General features: G+C 36.0%; 2 protein-coding genes across 12 annotated transcripts in view; one reads left to right on the forward strand and one right to left on the reverse strand.

Annotated features, from left to right (window-relative positions):
- Positions 1-1,148: 1,148 nt before the first annotated feature.
- Positions 1,149-6,922, reverse strand: TMEM126B (transmembrane protein 126B). Of its 3 annotated transcripts, none has more exons than XM_077113419.1 (5): positions 6,785-6,915; positions 4,673-4,794; positions 3,259-3,452; positions 1,743-1,854; positions 1,149-1,496 (listed from the first exon to the last, which is right to left on the reverse strand). In XM_077113419.1, the coding sequence occupies exons 1-5, from the start codon at positions 6,863-6,865 to the stop codon at positions 1,313-1,315; spliced, it is 693 nt and encodes a 230-aa protein (XP_076969534.1). In that variant the 5' UTR covers positions 6,866-6,915; the 3' UTR covers positions 1,149-1,312. The 3 variants fall into 3 exon arrangements, with proteins under 3 accessions (XP_076969534.1, XP_076969533.1, XP_076969535.1); XM_077113418.1 differs by having other exon boundaries at positions 3,259-3,455; XM_077113420.1 differs by lacking the exon at positions 4,673-4,794 and having other exon boundaries at positions 3,362-3,452; positions 6,785-6,922.
- A 113-nt stretch (positions 6,923-7,035) lies between these two features.
- The window catches only part of DLG2 (discs large MAGUK scaffold protein 2), a 2,206,106-nt gene continuing 2,188,818 nt past the window's right edge, over positions 7,036-24,323 (forward strand). For 7 of the 9 annotated variants that reach the window (XR_013156681.1, XR_013156683.1, XR_013156682.1 and 4 more), the window contains exons 1-2: positions 7,036-7,102; positions 7,983-8,869. Coding sequence is in view for 6 of the 9 variants with exons in the window: in XM_077113416.1 (XP_076969531.1) it covers positions 8,851-8,869 (19 nt within the window). In the remaining 3 variants the exon portion in view is untranslated. Of the gene's footprint in view, positions 7,103-7,135; positions 8,870-24,323 lie in introns of those variants that run through there. The other 2 variants (XM_077113405.1, XM_077113404.1) reach the window with 2 other exon arrangements.

The following is a 24,323-nucleotide window of genomic DNA, read 5'->3' on the forward strand; positions in this document are numbered from 1 at the left end:
AAGGAAAATCTCTCTTTCCACTTCAGCTAGCCAGCCTCTTCTGGGTAATTCGTTAAATACCTTCATTTGTGCTGTCAGCTTGTGGCCTGCCCTACAGATTTTGGATTTTTACGTCCCATGGTTGTGTGAGACACAACCATATATATCTTCTATTTACAGATATCTCCTATTAGTTGTTTCTCTAGAGAACCCTAATACAGACATGAATGGGAAGTTCATGAAAGAAAACAAGTTAAAATATGAAAACCATCAGTCTAGTTATCTTTTTTACTTTGTTCCCCCAATTATCTGCCCTTTCCTCCTGAGTTTCAGGTATTATGAAATATTCTAAGAATACAAAGCTAGATGGCTAATTATCCATTTTTTTGTTAACAAAAGAGAGCAATGTTTTTCAGCTCATTATGTGTGATACCATAAAGCATCTTAAGACTTCCAATTCTGCTTTGGATTGCTTGGGGCCTCAAATGACAAAATCTTTAACCTCAAGGTGAGGGTTAGGATAGGGCCAATGAGCTGTGGAGATCCATTCTGTTAATAATTTTTATTGTCAGTGTTCATTTCCTGCATAGTTCAGTGATGCCTTAGCACACTCTAAACTGTGAACTTTTTTTTAAGGTTCTTGAGGACACCGACTGAATCTTTGTATTCAATCCTACTGCAAGTTAGGCACCTAATTATGGGCTTAATTTAAGTAGCAATTAGGTACTTAACAAATGGGCTTCAACAGCAAAGTGAAGACAATTTGTAGAAGATAAGGAGCTATTACGTATATTGCATCACAGATTAGAAAACATCTCATGTTTTCTTATGAATTCTCATTTTCTACAAAATTTAGCCCAAATGTCTCTTTCCTTCCTTAACCCTACTTCTGCCTACGTAGTTAACAACCACACCCTAATGCTCCAATAAAATTATGTGAATACTTCTGAAACTCTCTCATTCTATGAGTCCACATTTTGTATTCCTCTTCTAATGGCATGTTCCTTCTAGGTTAGGGCCATTTCTTATTAGATATAACACAGTATCTGAGACAGAGAAAGTATTCAATATATGTTTGATGAATGAATGAATACATAAATATATAGATCATACCTTGAGGCCCTAACCCATTTCTATACATGATGAGGGAAGAAAGATGAAACTTAACATTTATATGTTGAATTCTGAGTATTTATTGAGTACCTGCTATAAATCAGGCAGAAGGGACAAAAACAAGTTGTCCCTCCAGAGTTACTTTAAACTCTTTCAGCACTGTCTGAGTCTCATCATAAAAAATCCATCCTGTTGAATTTAATATCTATTCATTCTTTGATTAATCTTGATGTACAGTTTTCTCCAGTGTACTTTCAAACACTGCATAATGTTGCAGACCATTAAGTATTCCAACGATTGTCTGAAAGACTAGAGGAATCACCATTGCTTTCATCTCTGTTTGACAAAGCAGCAGCCAATGGAGTAAAATCCTCCCTTTTGGTGGCAGTGGCACAGTATGATACCTAAAAAGGAAAAAGAATTAATCACTTTCCTGGATATATATTCTATAACAAGTCCATTGATTTCTCTTAAACTGGTCATTAACTTCCATTCTAGATCTATCATGTAGTAGCAAAAAAGTTCAAAGTTAGCTTTCTGAAACACTATATTTTGATTAAACTGTCATTGATAGTTTAAGAGTTTATTAACCTAAATAAAAATAAAGGAGGAAAGGAAGAGAAAAGAAAAGAATGAACAAACAGACTTACTTGACTGCCAGATGCCCAGTTTTAGAAAAAGCCAAAGCACTGGGATATAAAACACCACATACTATGCCAACCAGTGAACTTCTCAGAACACAATTCTCTTGGCTTATATTACCTAGAAAACAAAAGTAAATTTGGTCTTCCTTTAAAAGTCAGGATAAGAATTATTAAGACAGTCTTATGCCTCACAGAGCCATTATCTGCACTGACTTTAACCATGGTGAAATACTAGAAAGAACATGGGAAATTCAAAACCCAAGGAATCCAAAGAATAAAAATGCTTTTTCTTATACTCTATCATGAGGAGCATTACTGCTAACACATGTGGTTTTTAAAATGCTTTTCTTATACTCTATCATGAGGAGAAGTACCTCTAACATATGTGATTATTGCAGAGACAATTTCATAATGAAAGTATACTAAACTATCAATCTAGACACGTGGAGTCTAGGTTAATACATTTTTACTGTCTTTTATGTGTCAGACATATGCCAGGGATACAGTGGTATATAAAAGAGACTTAATCTGTGACCTTTTGGCTAGTTTACCAGGGAAGAAAGGCATTAGACATATATATATATATATATATATATAATTTTTTTTTTTTACATGGGCAGGCACTGGGAAACAAACCCAGCCTCCAGCATGGCAGGCAAGAACTCTGCTACTGAGCCACCATTTTATATATATATATATTTTTTTTTGGGTGCATGGTCTGGGAATCACACCCCGGTCTCCTGCATGAAAGGCGAGCATTCTACCACTGAACCCTAGACAATATTTTGTGCACCCTAGACAAATATTTTAATATAAGTGTGTACAATGCTTTGAAGGTAAAGTATATCGAAAGTATAACTGGAAACTTCAACTACCCTGAGTGAATCAAGGAAGGTTTCCCTGAGGAAGATATTTAAGCAGGGATCTGAAGAAAAGAACAGGGGTCAGAGGTTTCATCAATTACTAGTTGTGAAGCACAAGGAGAGGAGGGGAGAAGGTAGAAAGTAACATTAGAAGCCCATATTATGCCAGATTAGAAACCCATTAATATGCCAGATATTGTTAGGCATTTAACATACCACATCTTTTTTAATTCTTGCAACAATCTTGTGAGGTAAGTACTATTAGTCCTAATTCATACATAAAACAGCTGAGGCTCAGAGATTAAATGATTTGACAATTTCACAAAACTTAAGTGGTGGGAGGTAGGAGCTGAAACCATTTGTGTAGTATGCCAAAGCATGATCTTTTCCTAGTATATTATGTAGCTTCTTAGTGTACTTGAAGCCACACAAGTCTCAGTTTTGGTTGCTTATTTGTAAAAAAATGGTTAATAACACTTGTCCTGCCTGCTCAGCAGGACTACTGTCAAGATCAAATAGGATGTTATACGTGATGGTACTTTCTAAGTTGTAAAGCAATATACAAATATAAGAGGTTATTATTATCTGGAGTAGTAATATGTTAATGAGTAACTTTACTTAGACATAACCATGTTAAACACTAATGAATTTAAATTTACCTGAATACAAAGCATCAGTTACAAAGAACTTATAAGTAACGATAGTAGATAAAAATGGAAGTGTAGTCAATGATGCATATGTCTTCAAAGCATCCTGGTTAACCCTGAAGCAGTGTCTGAAAATGAAGTTTGCTAATATTCCAGAGAAACCAGCTGTTGCTCCAAAGAACACTGATCCATATATATTTAAGGTCCTACTAGGTAAAACAAAGAGAAAAGTTAAATTCATCACAGTATTTTCTTAATAAAAGCAGTAATTTGTTATTATATATTTATTTAACATCAAATATTGCTTAAGCCCTTATTATATGTCAAGTATTTTCTAAGTGCTCAGGATGGGGCAGTGAACAAAGCAAGAAAAAAAAATCCAAGCCCTCATAACTTGCATTCTAATAAGAAGATATAAATCTCTTTCTAAGATTATTTAAGGTCATTCTAAAATGAAACCCTTCTAAATTTTGGCCACAAATAAATATAACTAACAGTCTGGCCAAATGTTATATGATACCAAAATCCAAGACTACAGCTCCTGCTACTAAAATAATTAATTTGCTTAAGGTGATCTGAAAAAAGCCTATGTTTGGTTAGGCCTTCTAGAAAATAACTATTTCCTAAGTAATACAGATACACTGAAAATATTTTGTCCAGGATTCCCAAAACTTCATCCAAAGAGAGCGGACAGATTATTTTACTAATACTAACTTATATTGAAATCCAGAAACTTCTAAGGTCTAAGATCAGCTGTCTTCTGATTTTATTCTTGAGCTTTCTTAATCCAATAGTCAGTGTGGTATGAGAGACATTATATGTGTATCATTTGTTGTGCTGAGTACTGAGGTTGAGTAACCAGTCCTGAACTGATTTTAATAACAAATCAGTGAAATATAAGTAGTCCCAAATGGTTTTTCTCCTTTTATTTTTTTCTAGATTAAAAAGAAAATTTAATATTTATTTAGGTCCCTTTACATCTAGATCTCAAAATGCCATGGTGTCTTTTATTTTGAAAACCATTTGTTTTTAATAAGACTTGAATTTTGGACAGGTGTTAGACCATCTGGAAAATTCTCTGGAACCTCCAGGTATCATATAACACACTCATAAGAACCTACCTTCTAAGGAAATCTATGCTTATTTAACATCCCTTTACAATTGTTAACTTATTTTTAATTAAAAATTTTTTTTTGCACAAATGGTTTTAGCAATAATTTTGGGAACTTTTTAAGAGGCAAAAGTCATCATTGACAATTCCAATTTACAGCCAACTACTATTTTCATTTGTCCATGTTTTCCTTCAATTCTTTTTTTATAAGCTTTCTTCAGAACCAGTGAAGCTAAGAGTATCTTAGTCCTCACAAACAGCAGTACAGAAGATTTGTAAATGAAGCTATTGACTTTCAGTCTGGGTATCTCTTACTTTTCTTTTCTAAGATATTCAATTTTTTTTTCTATCATTTCAATAACTGTTGATCGTCTGAGTGTTGCATCTCCTTGAGAAGGACTGGGCTGCTGATGCATATATGTTGCTGTCTTGATGTCCTAGAAAACACAAATTTCAGAACCATAATAGCTAATGATATCAATATTAATTACAACCCTATAGATTTTACAGATTTTGTTTTAAAAACATTTAGAGACTAGTAATGTGCCAGGTACTATGCTATCTGCTTTCACATACTTTATGTTAATGATTTTAATCAATATTTACTGAGCTCTTATCTGGCATTTACTGCAAATTCCACATTTGTGGTTGTAAATGTTTACTTACCACATCAGTAAGTGGAAGGGCTCCTGATGGAAAGTTCAATGCTTTTTCTCTCCCTATCTCCTCCAGATTAGTCCTTTCATGAATTTACAGCAATCTCCATTTTAACAACTTTTATAGTCAAGAATATATACTAATCCTCAAATTTCAAGAGTTTTGGGCAAAAGGATTAAAGTGGATTAAACATAATGAACATAGGAAATAATAAATCAGTGGTTCTCAAGCTTTAGTGTGCACAAGAATCACTAACAGGAGTTTGTATGAAATGCAGTCTCTTGAGCTCCCTCCTGAGATATCTGGATTCAGTATGAGTGGGGTGAGGCCTAGAAATCTGCATCTTAACAGCATTGCAAATGTTTCTGATACTGGTTGTCAATGAATATACTTTGAACATCACTACAATACACATTTGCTGAATGAATGATCAATACCAATCCTAACCCTAACTAATGAAGGATAAGTCATCCTTGGCCCATGGCATTAACATTCTGAAGATACAGGTTCCTGTGAACCTTCTTATGGTATTGCACAGTAAGTAATAATGGCCAATTTTTACCCACAAATCCTTGCAGAGTTGTACTCAGGTTAGTTATTTTTCTTTAAAATATCTGGGAAGGAAAGGGAAAAAAGTTTTTACAAATGACAATTTCTCAGATACTAGACTTAATCTTTTGCATCTCTCTGACATGTGAGTGGAAAATGTAAGGGAAAAGATAGTAATATCTAACGGAAGGTCTATATCTAACAGGTTTAATGCATGATGAAGGCAAATGTCAAGAACATGATTAACCAAAAACCTTGGATAAGTTTTTGTTTTGCTGTCATTCGCATTATTGATACCCCCAATCCCCACAGAAATAACTTCCAGGCAATGCCCTGTACCAATCTCCTATCCAGCCTACACCCTCAGCTCTGCACAGGGAAAACAGAATTGTGATCATAAAATACTGAAACAGGCTGGCACATATTTATTAAGTACCTAACCTTTGCAAGACACTGCCAATATAAATGACCGATTCTTTTCATTACACTCTGCTTATTAAAGCAGAGAAGTAGACTGGTCAACTTTCAGAAAGACTTTTTACAAATACTGAAATGTAAAGGTTGTGCTCTAGCCAACATTCTATCTAAACACTAGTTCAAGCCACTCAACTGGCAACAACCAGTAAAAATGCATTTACGTAGGATTAGAGTTTGTAGAGCATTTTACGTTTTAAGTGTTATTATGTATATTATTCCACCTGACTTCCGGAATTTTATTCATCATTAATCATCACCTGGGATATGATAGGCCCCTGGGTAATCAAGATAAAGTCGTGTAGTCAGGATCCAAAGCCTAGTGGGAGGTCAAGACAAAATAAGCAGGTAATTTGAAAGGAGAATGAAGGTGACATACACACACCAACTTTAAAAAAGGCATACTTAAATCTAGCCAAAAATGTTGGGAACCTACCTGGAGGAACTGACATTTAAGCGAAGATCTGAAAGAGGAGAATTAAGCGCGGATGGGGAGAGACAGGAGCAAGTGAGTATTCCAAGCTGAAGGAAAGGCCCGTGCAACGGTCCAGAGACAAGAGAAAACAAGTTGCCTACGATCAGGACTAGACTTCAGGGCTCCTATTATCTCTCTAATCCTTCCCATACTGACTGGGGGCTTAATCGAAAGTTGTTCTTTTTGCTTTTCAAATGCCCTTTATGTGCATTATCCCAGAGGAGACCCCCAACATGTTGAGGCTCTAGATATATCACTCTGTTGCCGCCTACCTTGAGCGCTTCTCCAGCTCTCACCGGCATCACACCTACATCCCTTAACTCGGAACCAACCTCACGGCCGAGCACCGCCATCTTGGCGGCTCACGTGAGCCCGGGTGGGCGGGGCTCTAGAATGCCGGGGAGGGGGTAAGTGGCGCCTGCTCTCCCGCCTCGTCCGCCGCCCAGGCTCACTCTACCCAATCAAAAGCTGCGCTCACCATCCTGGCTGTGATTGGTCGTGGCGTCCAGAAATTACGGTTATCATTGGCTTCGCGGAGGAGCAGACGGGTCTGTTCTTGGGTCTCCCAGTATTTGCTTCCTCAGCTATTGGTCAGTCTCACTCCCTGTTCTCCTCCTACCCGGGGCGGAAAATGGGGCGTTCCAAGCTTAGGGATGGTGCTGCGCGCCTTCCTCGCCTCAGGGCAGCCCCCTAGATTGGAGCCGTGCCTGTCCTTGCTCCCAGAAGGAGTTCGCCTTCTCTGGCCTGGCTCTAGTGTTAAGGCTCCGGCTCCTCCGTTACCTCCTCTCCAAAGATCCGAATCAGCCGCCAGCGTCGCCAGACACCCCTGACTAGCCTCCTCCCCTCGTAGCTGCCAGACTCCTCTTCCCAATCTTTAGTCCCTTCATTCCATCCTTTCGCTCTGCTTGGAAAGGGACTGGAGAGAAATGTGTCCCACGCCTCCCTCCCACCCAGTAGACTCCCCTGTCAGCCGGTGGTTGGGGGTGGGGTGGGCGCTGTGCGATGAGGTCCAGCGTTCTTTTGTGCTCGTTAAATACCCAGCAGTATCTCTCAGACCAGCAACCCCGACCCCTCCAGTCTCCATGTCTTAGGGAAGCCAAGTTCGAGAGTTATATAATATCTAATGCTGCTGTTTCTCCTGCCTGAGGAAACACTTCATCGCCTGGAGGGTGCAGGACATTTCAGTGCTCTTCTGCATAAGAACCGGGTGTGGGCAGGGGTGGCAGCATTGGCAGAGAGATTTCTTGTCTTTTCTGCGAAAGGAAGGTGGGCAGTTTGGAGAGAGGCTGAGAGAAAGAGTGGATGCGAAGCCAAGCGGCTGAACTCTTTATTTAGAAAATCGCGGACCGTTTGCATAGCTTATGTTTACATGCCTACCGCTACTACAGCGTCTCTGAAAACGCCTTTGGGGGAAAGGTTTGCCTTTTCCTCTGGAACAGTCTCAGTGTTTTTTTTTTTCTCGCCGGATAGGTAGCTGCTTGGATGTGAAAAGGTGGCATGATGTGAATGACTCCAGTGTGAAGAAACCTGCTTCGCCAACTCATCCTGCATCAAAGTGCCCATTGAGTAGCACTGCCACTTTAATGTCTCCATGCCAAGGGATTGCTGTCCATCTTCTCAATCCTCTCGGTTAATATATGGGAGGATCGGAATCAGAGAGGCACTAGAGAACGAGCCTGGGGGGGGCTTGGAGAGGCCAGAAGATAAAGATGAAAATGACAGCGAGCACGATCCTGTCTGACTGAGGGAGTGAGATCCGAACTTCTGGTCCAGTAAATAGAAAGGGGCCTTTCAAGTCTGTTTTTGCCCCCAGAGGACTGTTCAAACTCACCCACCTTTTTAGAGACTTTTGAGTTTTTTGTTTTGGTGAGGGGGAGGGGGCAGTTACTTTTTTCTCTTAAGGAACTGAACATCTTTATAATCAACCAGTGCATTTTTGAACTTGATCATGTATAGAGTAATGAGACAGCTGTCCAAATTTGGTTTGTGCCTTGAGTTAGTCACTGAACTTCCAAAAATGTTGCTGCCTGAAGGAGAGTTTTAATTACATTTCTATGCCACAATAATTTTCTCAGTTTTTTAAAACAATATTTTATAAAAATTGAAAAACTTGAAAAACTCAAAAGTTAGTTTTCTCTGTGCTCTGTGGGAGATGTCAAAAATTTAATTGTGGAAAAAAATACATTATTGTCTTTACCTGAAATAAAAGGCTCAGCGTGGATTTCAAAACTGAACAGTGAAGTGGTTTGCAACAGTTACCTGGTTTTGGCCTCAATCCGCTGGATCAAGCTGAGACCTGAAGAGATCTTGAATCCTGTGGCAGCGGAAAGACCCAACAATGCCAGTCAAGAGGAAAGGTGGGCTATGAGGCTTCCTATATAATACTTGTTTCTCCCTTTTCTTGGGGGCTCTGGTATTTGTAATTTTGAATTGTATTCCATCAGAAGGTAAAATTTTGCTTGGGTTTTATGAAATATTTATTGTAATTAGGCTTATTCAGTGGTACAACATTCAGTAATATTTTGCTAGAGCAAAATGAAATATGACTATAGTATTAAATTGATATTTGCGATTTCATAAATCAGGTTTTCTAAATCACCAATTTATAACAAGAATAGAAAGATTCAATGTCAAGGATTTAGGATTTTCTATAACTTGTTTTCTTTGCATGTTAAAGGTTATTTTTAAACAATCTTTAGAAAGGAAACTTGTACAGTGAAATTCTTTTCCATGATTTAATATTTATCAAACTATGTAGTTGTGAAAAATAGCAAAGTAATTTCATTTCCACTGAACAACTTACAGATTTATAATTTATCTTCTGACTTTTTTAAAAAGAAAATTTTGTATTTTGGTTTCATGCCAATACAAATCTCCACTTTTGTGATAAAGCACAACTTTGCTATCTGTTGTGCTTTTCCAGATACCTCCAAATGCACTATCCAATAAAATGATTGTTAAGTACCCCAAATGATGCAAACACCTAGCTTTTTTTTTCTCCCAATTTTTATAGCATGGAATGGATCAAGTTCTAATGGGTTCCTGCAATTTAGTCTATTAAAGGTGAGACCTTAGGGATTCAGGTTAACCTACATCTACCCCATGTTAACATTGTTCCCAAGTTTTCTAATGAAACCAGTTTGATTTTTTTTTTATGTGATATGGAAGATCAGATCAACTATAAAGAATTTTCTCAAGAGTTCTGAAACAAAATTTATGTGAACATTCTTGAACTCTACTATATTGTACCAGCATAAATCCAAATGTTGGCCAGTTATATCATTTGCTGCATTCCGAAACTAATCCTCTGGGTGAATTGTAGGTCAGAGTGCCTGGGTCCTGAGGCAGTGACCCAAGGTTGTACAACCTTGCTTTGCACAGTGTTTAATCCTTTTACCATGTGTTTGGAAGGTGCGTTGAAGAAATTGTAATGAATGAAATGTTTCATGCAAGATAGTATTTGTAAAGGTGGGACATGATATATTAAACTTGGAATCACCTAGAACTGTCCCTTTGTACACCAGTATTTAAGACTGGGTTATCAACTTCCTTTCTCCCTCCTGTTATCACTGAGAGAAGTAGACTTTCTCTGAGATCTTGGAGCCACACCTGCTCAGACCTGACCCAGTAGTTTATCTGGAAAAAGACTGGCTTTTTGTTTTTTTGGAACGTAGCCAATAAATGATATGGCTCTTTGACTTATTTAGCTTGCTGTGTCCTTTTATTCTTTCTACCATTTATAGTTCTCTAGAGAGTGTCTCTTTTAAAACTACCTTATTTTGAACTAGTGATTGAATTAGATACGTTGTGTGTGAGAGAGAGAGGAGAGGAGAAGGAAAACGGGAGAGAGAAAGAGAGCAGGAAGGGGAGAAAGCAAATGAAGGAGGAGGGGAGACAGAGAGGGAAGGAGAGATAAAAGCATGTGTGTGGGAATGAGGAAGGTAGTTGATGTTCTAGGTATAACTTAAAGGATGAATTTTTTAAGAATTCTAAAGCCAACAGACTAAATTTTTTCTTAAAAGTTCCTACCTTTAAAAGAACTGTTAAACCATTGCTGATAAATTATTGAAGATTATAATACTTTATAGAAAATAATTTGATGTTATTTTCTCCCTCCCTCCTGCCTTCCCTTTTTCTCTTCATATTTCTTTGATAATAGGTTGATTGTAATGGATCAGATTTTTTAGGGAATTGGCAAGTTCTAACTAGCAAAACTATATGTGTTGGCTTATCCTAAAGTATTGGCACTATGTAATTTATTTTCTGAACTAATCTAGTTAAAGAAACAATTTATCTTGTTTTTAACTTCTTAAAACTGTTAGTATTAAGATGTATGTTTTTGAATACTATAGATAATTAACCAAACAAGTTATTACATGAGCATCTTATTTTTAATTGGTTAAGCTTACTATTTGTACTCCTGTAATATAAGTAAAAACAAATACTATGAATAGTACAGCTTAGGTTTATTCTGTAAGGAACACTGCCGTCATTTTGACTCTTTTCTCTCTTCATTGTTAAATATTGTAGATATGATGGAAGATCTAGACTTAATATAATTTTAAAGCACATTAAGCTAAATGTTTGTTGTTAAATATATTATTAAAATATGTAATTTTCATAAGAGATTTTCATTTGGTATTTATTGTGTATATTGTCAAAGTAGAGAGGAGACTGATAAGATGCAACCATCCTAGGAAGTGGAAATAGGTGTGACATCTTGGTAAGTCTATTTCCATGTACTATTCTTAATTGCTCTTAGAAAAGATGAAACTTTTCTTAATTGCTCTTAGAAAAGATGAAACTGCTGTATCTCAGCCCATCCCCACCCACTCGTATTCACTGCTGTTTTCTGTTTGACATTCTGTTTGACTGGTGTGGGAACTGCTGTTCCCACACCAGTCTACATTTGTACAGGTCTCAGCTTTAAAACGAGAGAAGATTCTTCTGTTTTTCTGTTAGGGGTCCCCCCCCCCCCCAGTAGTTGTTTTTCATTCATGATTCTCTTTTCTGTGGTAGTAGCTTGAATTGTACCCAAATGAATCTATAGGTCATTTTTGACCTATTTCAATTTGTGCAAATTTAGGGCCAATCTAAGATGTCATATTAGCAAGGTCATGTATATTGTAAAGGAGCTATTTCAATAGGACTTTTTAAATTAACCTGATCTGATTTCATGTTGGAATAACATAAGAAATAAAAGTTAATGATACTTGTCTCCTTCCTGTGGTTTCAGCAGAAAGTTGTTTTAAGGATAAAATGTGCTTCAACAGAGTTATTCGGTGTAATGAATTTCCTTTTTGAAAAATTTTCTCTTCTCTTGTCATTAAATTTGTGAAAGAAATCAATACTTTTAATCCTTTGAGGTTCATTTTTGTGTTTTCAGTATTTTATTAGTTATCCTTGAGTTTCTTTTAAACTGATAAAGATTCTACCTAACATTATTCATTTAAACTACAAACTATTTCTTTGAATTCTCCTTTCTTTGTGAAATAATGGAGTACATATAAACTCATCTTACCATATACTGTAAGTTAAATGCTATAATTTTCATAATTTATGTTTTGAATTGTATATATTTTAAAGGAAGCTGAAGAATGGTGTATAATTAGAATTCTAAGACATGATATTGTTATATATCTCATAAATACCCTTCAAATGAAATCATTTCTTCCTCTTGCCTCACAACTCTTTAATTATGTCTTTTTTTTTGGTTGACCATATACTTCACAAAAAATGTAATTTCTGTTTTGTTTGTTTGTTTTTCCTCTTTGGGAAAGGGTCTTTAGCAGTTTTCTTAGACCTAAGTGAGAAGCCTGGCCCAAATGGGCTGGTTAAATGACTTGTCCAAAGCAAGGAAAAGGAAACAGTCCTGTATAAAGCATTGGTAAAAACATTTTTTTTCTTCAATTTTTCTCAGAACAAATTGGAAAATTAGGTATTTGTATTCTCATTTTATAGATAAGACAACAGATTTTGTGGGCTTGGAGTCAGAAAAACTTGAGTTTGAGTCTTTACTAAGACTGGAGAATTATTGAAACTTTTTAGGCACCATTTGCTTATTTGAAATATTGTTGAGAGAATTAGCATAATATAAATGTATGTAATGTATCTAACAGAGCAACTGGCATAAAGTAATATATTCAGAAAATGTAAGTTCTCTTTTTCTGCTCTTGTCCAAGGTTAGGCAGCTACAAAGTGGTGGAAATGCAATTAATATCCAACTCTTTCTACAAAGCTTTTACTTTTTTTCATATTCCTATGTTTCTGAGTTTAACAAGCAAGTTTGTTGTAGTGCTAAACTACTTTCTTTGTCCCTGGTCCACTCTTCTTTCTGCTATTTAGTGTGCACCTGCCTTACCTAAAGTAGACTTCTACATCATATACAAGTGTCTGCAATTTAGAGATCATCGATTGAGTGTCACACTTTATCATTTTAGCTGTGTAAATAAAACAGGCATGGATCTTGCTTCAAAACCAAGCCTTACAATCAGTCATAATTTCTGTACTTGTTTTTTTCTGACCTATAGGTGCATAGATCAGAAAGACAGTAACAGTTGTGAGGAGTGGTAGGATGACAAGAATGAAGGGACTGAGTCAAGAGCTATATCAGGTAGTGAATGTGAAATACAGAGGGGCATTTTTAGTTGGCAACAGAGCCAACTTTGGGTTTGAGATATATCACATCTCTTCTCAGACGAAATGGCCTTGATAAGCTGCTGTTGCCACAGGAGCATCATATATTCATATAATTTCTTATATAAATAGATGTCATCTATATTTTTGTGTATGATTTAATCATAGATTTGATGCATCTGATGACCAAACAGGAACATTATTTTTATTCCTTCCTTATTTAAAATTTTCTTCTTTCCTTGTCTGTTTCCTGCACTTTGTGGCTTAACTTCTTTTTTGTAGTATCCCCCTAATTTGTCTCTCCCTTTTGTTATCTGGGTACACTCCTTTTCCATCTCTAGATTTTCTTAAAATTCATAAAGTATTTTTTTTCACATTCCCTTAAGGGGAAAATATGTACCGGAATTTATTGACTACACTGAGTGAATATTTTGTTCCTTTTGGATACATTTGCTAAGATTTGTGCTTGGAACTTTTATGTTCAGCATACCAGTGTTATATACAAGTGCTTTTTCATTTCACAAAAACTTATTTTTTCCTCCAGCCAACAAAACTGAAAAGATTTAAGCACTGACTCTTCCCAGAGATGGATGTGAAAAGGCAGTTTTTAAATGTTTGAAACTTATGTAATTCAAAGGAAAATAGATTACTAAAATCACCCTAAAGTATTATCCTGACTATGGTTGGGAGATATTGGAAATCATGGAATCATAGACTCTTTTTATTTTTTTAAATTGAAAAATTTTTTTTAACATTTGCCTCTTAAAAAGAAAGCTTATTCTAACCATTCTTTTGTTCAATGCATATAAAATTTTTTCCTTTACATTTTTCTTTATTCCATTTCTTTTGCCTATAATGAAAATACTAGAATCTGGGTGTTTTAGTTTCGTAGGCTGCTCAAGCAAATTCCATGCAGTGATTTGACTTAAACCATGGGAATTTATTGGCTTACAGTTTTGAGGCTAAGAGAGCATCCAAATCAAGACTTCACAAGGGGATACTTTGTCTCAGAAGACTGTGGCATGCTGGGACTGGCTGCCAGCAACCCTTTGCTCCTCTGTTACATGGCAAGGCATCTGGGGATATTTCTTAGTCTCTGCCTTCTCTTTTGGGTTCCATTTATGTAGCTTCTTGCCTTCTGTGGCATTTTCTCTCTCTGTTTGACTTTTATTCTTTTATAAAGTACCCCAGTTAATAAGGTTAAGACCCATCCAGATTGAAGTGAGACATACCTTAACAGACAGCAACCTCATCAAAAGGTTCTACCTACACAGGAATGGATTTGGTTTGATAACATATCTTTCTGGGGCACATACAGCTTCAAACCATTACACTAAATTAAAATAAAAGGATGGGAAAAGTATATAGGACAAGAAGAAATATAGGAGGTACTGCACTGAGCATCTACTGAGTTGTTTCTAAGGAAAATCTGGAACTTGTCCTCCCATCAAGAGAAGTGAAAAGGTCTATAACAAGGACATCCTTGGGAGGTTTGTCAAAGATCATCAACCCTGCCCCCAGCCCAACTGTTTGTGAAAGCTTGTGGTTTCATTATTGTTTGACAATACAAAAGAGTCATACCACAAAAATACCAGTCAGAGAGAATAATTTCAGACCACTTCTGCCCAACCTATCAAAAGCTTAGCTTGGTTGGAAACTATACTTACTGATTGTCTGAATAACATTCTTTTCACTTATGCATTTCAATTAGAGCTCCTCAACTGGTATGCCACCTGTGGGTTACCAATATGCTGAGCTGTTTCTTCCCCCCAATTCATGGCCAGCTGTGGGCATCTTCCTCTGTTTTCCCAAATATACATTACAAAAATCTTTATGTGCATGTGTCCCAACAAGCAAAAAACACTAGTCACACTTTTTTTTCCCCTCAAAGCCTGGACTGCCTACATTGGAATTACTTGGGATTATTATTATAGAAGTATGTTTATCCTAGACCTACAAGATCCTGTAAGAACATATTCTTTGGATGTGTACTTAGGTGTCTGCCTGTTTTTCAAAGCTGAGAATTTAAAAGGTCGTGGTACTGATGCCAACTTTGTAAGACAACTCAACACCAATTGTTGAGATATTAAGTAATATTAAAATGTAAGGTATACAATATGTAGTTTTTATGAGAAGTATATACTTAATAGGTAGTGTTTTCTTTGGTAGCTACAGGAAAATTGTCTGTTATGATTTGGGAGTGTTTTCATATATTATAAAACACAAAAACAAATCTTATTCAGCTTATTCTTTCAACATTTTGTAATCACCATTTCTAAATCATAAAAAGAAAAAGAAGACCTTTCAAGAATGCTGAACTTTAGTAGGAAACTACATATTAATGGTTTGTTTGTAATGTCTGAGAGAAGTTGTAGAGGATACTGCTTCCTAATTCTTCACTGGTCCCTGATTCTTTCAAATATTCTTTAAAAAAAATCTTTTTTTCTTTATAGGTAACTTACCTACCTTCCCCCGCTTCTTAAAATTTTTATTTACACTCTATAGTCACTAAGCAAATTTCCCCCTTCTTCCCTATCCCCATCCCCTGACACCCTCTAATTTACTTCCTGTTTCTGTAAAATGTGCTGTTTCTAGATATCTTATATAAGTGACATCATACAAAATGTATCCTCATGTACCTTGATTATTTCACTGAGCATAATGTTTTCAGTTCATCCACATTGCAGCATACCTTGAACCTTATTTCTCCTTATGGCCAAGTAATATTCCATTGTATATATGTACTGTATTTTGATTATTCATTCATTTGTTGGTGGACACTTGGGCTATTTCCACTTTTTAAGTATTGCGAATAATGCTGCTGTGAACGTTGGCATACAAGTATCTGTTTGAGACCCTGCTTCACCTTCCTTAGGTGTTTATTTAGGAGTAGAGTTGCTGGGTCAAAGGCTAATTTTCTAACTTGTTGAGGAGCTACCATATAGCTTTCCACAGTGGCTGCACCACTTTACCCACCAACAATGTGCTAGAGTTCCAATTTCTCTACAACCTTTTCAACGCATTATTTTCCATGGGCTGTTGATGTTGGTAAATACTCATCAATCCAAGAGGCATAAAGGGAGGGCCTTTTGTAGAGAGAAATAGGCTAATTTTTGGGGGGGTGGTGGTGCATGGTCTGGGAATCAAACCCAGATCTCCTGTGTGGAAGGCGAGCATTCTACCACTGAACTACCCGTACACCCCAGGTTAATTGGTTTTATTCAACTAAAGTAAATTTAGTTGATTAGGAGTATGCTATGAAGCAAACAATAGACATAGCAGTACAATTATTTGTTAATTCTATTTATTTTACACTTCTTATGTGTTGGAAAATTGTGCAAATAGCATGCAAATAACTTGATACCATAATATGTGTGAACTGCTAAGTTTTGAGAAAAGTACCAGAGTGCTCCATTTATGATAGAATGCTTGCTCTTTCCTTTACACCTATAATCAATTACTGTTTTGAGCAGAAGAGTCTAGGCAGTGAGAAGATGTACCTAAAATACTGGATTTTAAAAGATTGAATTAGATATTGATTTATACTTTTGCAATCCATCTTTTAATCAATTAATCCCTTACTATTTCTAGAAGAACATATTCAGTAAATTATAAGAATACTCTTCTTTCTTATTATATACTATCTTTATATGCCCTTCCTTTAAATATATGCTTATGTCAATAATTATAAGGTAACTTTTAGTATAAGGCTGCAAATGCAAAACATTTTGGGGGTGATCGGGAAGGGACCTATTCTTCATGTACAATTCCTGCCTGGGAATTTGTAGCAGTCAAGACTTGAGGACTTTGTATACTCGATGTAGGTTGCTTTGTCAGCAAAGGATCATGAGTTTTACCCAGACTCTTCTGTCCAGTCATTCTAAATTCCAACTAGTAAGCTTTCTGCATAGGTTCAATTTTTTGTAAGTTTCTCAAAGCTATTTCAAGAATTGTGGCCAAATTATCTCCATTATGAAACCATTTCCCTGACCCCATTTATTTTGGTGCATTATAAAGTAGAAAGTCCTATGAAAATAAATGATTAAGTTAAATTTTCAAAGACTATGGGTGAAATTATGCATCTTATTCTTCTGAAAACGATATCCTGTTAATCATCAAGGCCCAACTCTTACAGGGTAAGAATCCAAAGCTTCTATAGGAGGCCTAAAATTTTGTAGAGTTGTAACATTTTTATCATTGAAAATCTTGGTAAGACTATCTTAGAATGAATCTGTTAGATTGTGTTCTAACTGAAATCTCGCATGGGTAAAAAACAGTCTTATTGAGTATTGAGTGCTTGCCATGTGCCAGCACTGTTGTAGGGGCATGCTTTACAAAATATGTTAGGGAGACAGGTATGGCAATTTCAGTATCTGTGGTGATTTTAACACATGATGTCATGGAAAACAGATGAAGAGCAACTGACTGTATCTAGGGGAGCTGGAATTCTTTCTGGAGATGTGACGTTTAAGATGAGATACGAAAGACCAATAAAAGCTTACCAAATTATGTGAGAAGTGGTAAAATGGTGTTTTCAATTCATCATCTATTTTATTTGCCTCAGGCTACATCACCTTGTCCTCTATCTTCATCATCATTCATAGCAATGATATTGTTGGGGAAAAAATGTTAGATCAGTAGTTAGTTAGAAGACCTGGCTTCTAGGAGAATGGACAGGATCAGATAATCATTAAATTGGACTCAGCCTAAAAAAATTAGGTTTGTAAAAAACATCCATTTATTTTTTATAATTCATCTTTGTTTCTGACTTAGCCTTTGAGTGGAAGAAAAAATAACCCCAATATTTTTTGATGTTTCCTCCACTTCCCCGGAGGTTTTTTTAGGGTTCCATTTGAAATGGGAGTATACTGTGGTTATTAGTCATCTGAATACAGTAGTTTACCTCAGATATGAGTTGTTGTTTCTGCATAGTTCTTTTTAGTCTGACAGCAACTTGCTACTTCCAAGACATGAACTTTATTTTTTCCAGAATTTGTGTTTCTGTTTTCCTGGATACCTTATGTGCTGTTCCTCTCTGGGGTCTTACTGTCTTCCAGGCAATACTGCCCAGAAGCTGAGCCTAGATTCCTGCTGTCCTGGAATTGAAAGATCTCTCTCTCTTTTTCTTGGCTAGGGAAATCTGTCTGCAGACTGGAGAGGGCCTAGGAGAAGTCTCTGTCTCTTCCTGTATGTGAGAATCTCCCTTTCACCTCTGACAAACTCTTTTTTTTCTAAGAAAGTTAAGACTTTTGGAAAGCAAAATAAGAGTAACTGGAAATCCCTTCTGTATTCTGTTTGGCACATACTGCCCCTGAGTCAGTGAAGTACAGAACCACCTGTCTGTTGACTGAGTTGAAAGGAAATGGAAAAATTTAGGGAGAGAAAAAAATTAATGTCTCAACGTTCCCATCTCCTGCATGTACAATAGAGCTTATGTGCCTTCTTATGATGATGACACTAGGTGACTTTATGAAAATTGTTATTTTGAACTTCAGATTTTTTTTCTAAAAGGGGTTTAATACTCACTCCACCTTTTACTAAATGTTGGCTATTTTCGATTGAGATCCAGCACATAGGAACTTAACTTTTTTTTTTTCAGATGAGGAAAGTGAGACTCCACAGAAATTAAACGTTTTTCCTAAGTTTACAAAGCTAATTAGTGATAGAAGTAGGGCTAGAAGCTAGTCCAATCCTCTTTTCACTGTATTAGTGTGGTGTCCTTTGAACAATGAATGGCATCATGCTGTAGTGGAGGAGAGCCTAGCACTGGAATAGAAGAGGCTTGAGTTAGAATCGTTCTTTATCATTAACAGGCTAAGTTACTAAAAGTAATTCAACAGATTTAGTGTCAAATTCCTCATCTTAAACCGTGACTGTATTAATAATGCACATCTCTTAGTGTTATTGTGATGGTCAAATCAAAATAAAAATACTTAGTCCATCTAAAAATTGTTTTGTCAGTAGTAAAGTGCTACACAAATGCTTATCATCAAAATACCTTCTCTTATTTTGATCCAAGTTTGTGTTAAAAAATCAGAGTTCTCTTCTGCCATCCATCAGTGACCTGGGTCCAGAGTCCTGGTCAGTTTCTGGAGCAAGCCTACCTAGAAATAACAATGACACATCTATTCACAGATAGGAAATACTATAACAGTACTGTGCTTTTTATAGATTCTGATAACATTTTGTATGAGTGTTGTGTAACTTTCAATGATGGTAAACTAATTTTTAAATCCTCCAGTGTCTGGAAAATGATTGCAGGCTTTAGGTCTACTTTAAGTCTAGCCAGATATTTTCTCCACTGTTTGAATTCTAAGTTTTTTTTCTTTTCTTTTTCTGGTTTGTTACAACTAGGATGATGCATATTTTAATATTCAGCTGAAGATGGACTTTGCTATCTTCTTCCTTTGTATTTATTACCACTTGATCTTCTATTACTACTCATCCTTCTCCTCCAAAACACTAGAAAAATTGAAAGTATGGTTTATCTGAAAGGTGGTAATATAGACCTACCATTTTATACCAATCTTTTTTTTTAAAATAGAGGTAATATCCTGATTAACAGGTGTTTGTTGAAGTTTTTTGGAGAGAGTGGTAAAGTGTAATTGCGAAGAACAATTATAGAAAAAAGAAACACTGATGCCTTTCCAGTGAATTAAGTTGCAATATGGTATAATACTTAAATGAAAGTATAGACTTTGGTGCTAGACAGACCTTGATTTTGAATCCTGGCTCCACACTATTCGTTATATAGCCTTGGCCAAGTTATTTCATTTCTCTAAGTTTCAAATTTCTTTATTTGCAAAATGTGTATAATAGCATTTCTTAGGGTTCTTGTGAAGATTAAACAAAGTGATCTATGCAGATTGTTAAGCATTTTTCAATATTAGCTAATATTATTAGTAATACATTGATGCCTTTTCTGTATCATCTTTTTAAAATGCAATTGTATTGAGATATATCATATACCATATAATCATCGAAAGTGCACAATCAGTGGTTCACAGTATCATCACATAGTTGTGCATTCATCCCCACAATCAATTTTTGCATATTTTCATTATTCCAAAAACATATATAAGAATAAGAATAAAAATAAAAATGAAAAGAACACCCAAAACATCCCATACCTCTTATCCCCCCTATTATTTGTTTATTTTTTTGTCCTTATTTTTTTTACACTTCTGTCCATACAGTGGATAAAGGGAGTGTCAGCCATAAGGTTTTCACAATCACATGGTCACAATGTAAAAGCTATATAGTTATACAATTGTCTTCAAATATCAAGGCTACTGGAATACCTTTAGCTCTTCTAATCCACTGAGAGTCATGTCCCATGTTGCCAGGGAGATTTACACCTTGGAAGTCATGTGCCACATACCAGGGAGAGCAATGAGTCTACATGCCGAGTTGACTTTTGTTGCACATCTGAGCAACAAAAGAGGTTCTCTGGGGCTGACTCTTTGGCATATATATTTTTTTGAATTGTGAAAAATAACATATATACATAAAAGCAATAAATTTCAAAGTACACCACAACAATTAGTTTAGAACAGATTTCAGAGTTTGGTATGGGTTACAATTCCACAATTTTAGGTTTTTACTTCTAGCTGCACTAAGACACTGGAGACTAAAAGAAATATCAATATAATGATTAAGCATCATACTCATTTGTTAATCCTATCTTCTCTTTTATAACTCCTCCTTCTCCCAGTCTTTAGGGGTATTTGGGCTAGGCCCTTCAAACTTTTCATGTTGGAAAGGGCTGTCAGTAATATGGGGTGGGGGATAGAACACGTTGATGTTCTGGAGAGGCTGGCCTCTTAGGATTTCAGGACTTTTCTGGCCTAGAAACCCATTTGGAGTTGGTAGGTTTCTGGAAAGTAATCATAGTGCATGGAACCTTTGTAGAGTCTCACATAAAGCCCTAAGTGTTCTCTAGTTTTGGCAGGGGTGGTTTTGGTTGGGGTATGGCAAACCATGATAAACAGCAATGTGTAGTTAAAGCTTGCATAAGAGTAGTCCCCAGAGTAGCTGCCCAACTCTATTTGAACTCTCTTAGCCACTGAGACCCTATTTGTTACAATTCTTTTCCTCCTTTTAGTCGGGAAGGCATTGTCGATACCATGGTGCCAAGGTCAGTCTCCTCCCTGAGAGTCATATCCTATGTGGCCAGGGAGACTTTCACCCCTGGATGTCATGTCCCATTTAGGATTGGAGGTAATGATTTCATTTGCAGAGTTGGACTGAGAGGAAGAAAGACCACATCTGAGCAACAAAAGAGGTCCTCTGGACGTAATTCTTATGCATCACTGTGGGTAGGTTAAGTCTGCTACGTAAATAAGCATCACAAGAACAAGACTTAGGACCGAGAGGTTGGCCTATTGACTTGGGAGTCCCTAATATTTGAGAAAATATCAGGGGTTTCCTCGGTGGTAAAGTTGAATAGTTCCACATTTTTCTCCCGTCTCCAAAGGGACTTTGCCAATACTTTTGATTTATCTGCTCAGCATACTTCGGGATGTATTCAAGCATTATATTAAGCTATACAGAATTACAAGCCCTCATTCCCATTCTAGGCTCTCTGTGTTTGGATTGTTTAAATGATCTATCCAGACAGGTTGAGTTATATTATGTGCTACAGAAAATTTATGTTTTGACAAAATAAACCTCTCTTCCTTTGCTCTCATATAGTAGGTGAAGTTCTAAAATACAGACAATGTCTTCTTTAGCCCTGTATTCTGAATTGCCTTAGTCCTGACCCAGTTGGCTTCATTCTTATCTCTAATTGAAGCCTGATCTCTTTTTCAGTTTCTTTAACAGTTGTAGGTGTCAATGCTGCCCTTCAGAACTGCAGAACTCCTGCTCTGAATCTTAGGTGTCACACAGGTATCCAGAGTTTCAGGGAAATACAAGGTTATACATTCATAGCACAGCCTCTCAAAATCTTGAAATAAAAATTACCACTCTGGACTAAACGTGACTGCTCTAAGAGGTTACAATCTAGGCTCCAATTTTCTTGGAAGTGTTTTCTAAATGAGAACATACAATATTTGATTTTTTGTTTCTGGCTTATTTTGCATCACATAATGTCCTGTGGGTTCAATCATAATGTTGCATGCTTCATGGCTTTGTTCCTTTCAGTAGCAGCACAATATTCAATCATATGCATAGACTGCAGTTTGCTATTCTACTTCTCAGCGTTTTCTTCAGCCACCTCCATCCGTTAGGAATCATGTATAATGTTCAAAGTCAACAGTCCATCAACAATCTCAATTTTAGACAATTTTCATTGCTCCCAGGAGAAAAATAACTAATAAACATACTCTCACCAAATAGAAAATCCAAACCTCCCCTTTACTCTTGTCCCCTCTCCCCCCATTACTCCTGGTATTGCTGTGGTAGTATTGATGTCCTCCTGTTAAGCATAGCTCAAAGCATGCAACAGTAGTTCCCCCCATACCCTGATATTATAAACTCTTTGTGTAAGATTCATACCTTTGAAGTAGCTTATGCAAGAACTTATTTATATTTGTAGTGTTAATCAGTGGGATACATGGCTCTGTACAACACCTTTCAATCATCTTCACCTTCATTATGGCAATATTACTTATAGACCCACTAATGAATTGCCTTCACTTCTATCCATTCCCTTACGTTTAAGTTCAACTTCATCAGCAAACCGTTCACCCATCTCTAGCTTCTGTGTATCTCTAGGTACCCTATATTCTCTATCATAAACCTCATAGTTTACCTTTACTTTGGTCATAAAAGCAAAATCATACAGGATCTATCCTTTTGTGTCTGGTTTATTTCACTCAGTATTATGTCTCCATCATATTTTATAAGTAGATTGAGGGTTCAGTCTATTAAATTGGCAATCCCTAATGCTTGCGAGAATATCAGGAATTCTCCAGGTGGGAAAGTTTACTATTTCAACATTTTAACCTAAATGGGGTTTAGGTTAAAGGGGGCTTTTTTATTCTCTGCCCAGATTACTTTGAGATGTATGGAGCAAACCAACATGACTTCATTCCTTGTTCCAGATTCCATGTAATTATTATGATGTTCAAGTAAACTGACCAGGCAAGATAAATTAGATAGTATGCTACAGAAAATATAAATTTTGCACCAAATAAGCATTTCTTCTTTGGTCTCACACTGAGGTTGAAGTCTTAAAACACAGTCACTATCATCATTTAGTCTTTAGTCTGATTTACCTTCGTCGTAACCAGATCTGCTTCATTCATAGCTTTAATTGAAATTTTATCTCCTTTTCAGCTTTTTAAACAGTTGCTGTTTGGGATTATGCTGACTTTCAGAGCTGCAGAGCTCTAGCTCTGAGTCTCAGTTGTCACACAGATACTCAAAGTTCTAGAGAATGACTGGGTTATACACAAAGAGCTGAGCATCTCAGAATTTAGAAATAACCATTACAACTCAGAAATAGATGTGCCTAGGAACTTTTACCATAACCCTGATAACATATACTGTTAGATTCAATTCTCAGAGTTTGCACATTATGCTTAGTCCATATTAGTAAGGTGTTATGCTTGTCTTTTCATTTCTAGCTTATTTCACTCAACATACTGTATCATCTTGAACTGTAAATTTTAATATTAAAACTTTTTTTTAAATACCTGGTTCAAGAGTAACTTTTCTGTTGGCATTCATTACTTTAGTACTTTCATATGAATTTCCTTAATTTGTAAAATAACAAAAATAATAATTTCAACAAAGGGAATTAAAGGTATTTAAATACTTGTTAATAAAATATTTTTATTTGCTATTCATATATCTAATAAGTAAGTGATAAAAATTCGCATATATTCACTAAAAATAGTATAAGAAAAAAGAAAACCTAATTGTCTTTGCTTATTTTAACTAGTAAAGTGATCTTTCTAAAATTAAAACTAAAAATGGTCATGTTCTCCTTTATTTAAAAATCTTCCATGAATTGTGATTCCTTTGTAAAGGCCAAACTTGTAGTAAAATCTATAAGGAATTAACTTATTTAACTGTATGTCATAATAGCATTAACATGCTGTTTTGAATTTTTACTTTGTTGAAATTTCCTGTTTAGTATTCTTTCTCTTTGTGCTAATATCTCTGTTAGGGTAGGGTACTGCCTAACTTATTCAGGGTTGAGTTCCCAGTGTCTGGAACATAATAGAA

The sequence above is a fragment of the Tamandua tetradactyla genome, chromosome 8 (assembly GCF_023851605.1).
Source record: "Tamandua tetradactyla isolate mTamTet1 chromosome 8, mTamTet1.pri, whole genome shotgun sequence".
In the NCBI taxonomy this organism is placed as follows: Eukaryota; Metazoa; Chordata; class Mammalia; order Pilosa; family Myrmecophagidae; genus Tamandua; species Tamandua tetradactyla.

Excerpts from the sequence above, each read along its gene's own strand:
- TMEM126B (XM_077113418.1), bottom strand. The coding sequence starts at position 6,865 with ATGGCGGTGCTCGGCCGTGAGGTTGGTTCCGAGTTAAGGGATGTAGGT. Across the intron at positions 1,855-3,258 it reads AACTGATGCTTTGTATTCAG|GTAATATAAGCCAAGAGAAT; the intron begins GTAAATTTAAAT and ends TTTGTTTTCTAG. Across the intron at positions 1,497-1,742 it reads ACTGGGCATCTGGCAGTCAA|GTATCATACTGTGCCACTGC; the intron begins GTAAGTCTGTTT and ends TTTCCTTTTTAG.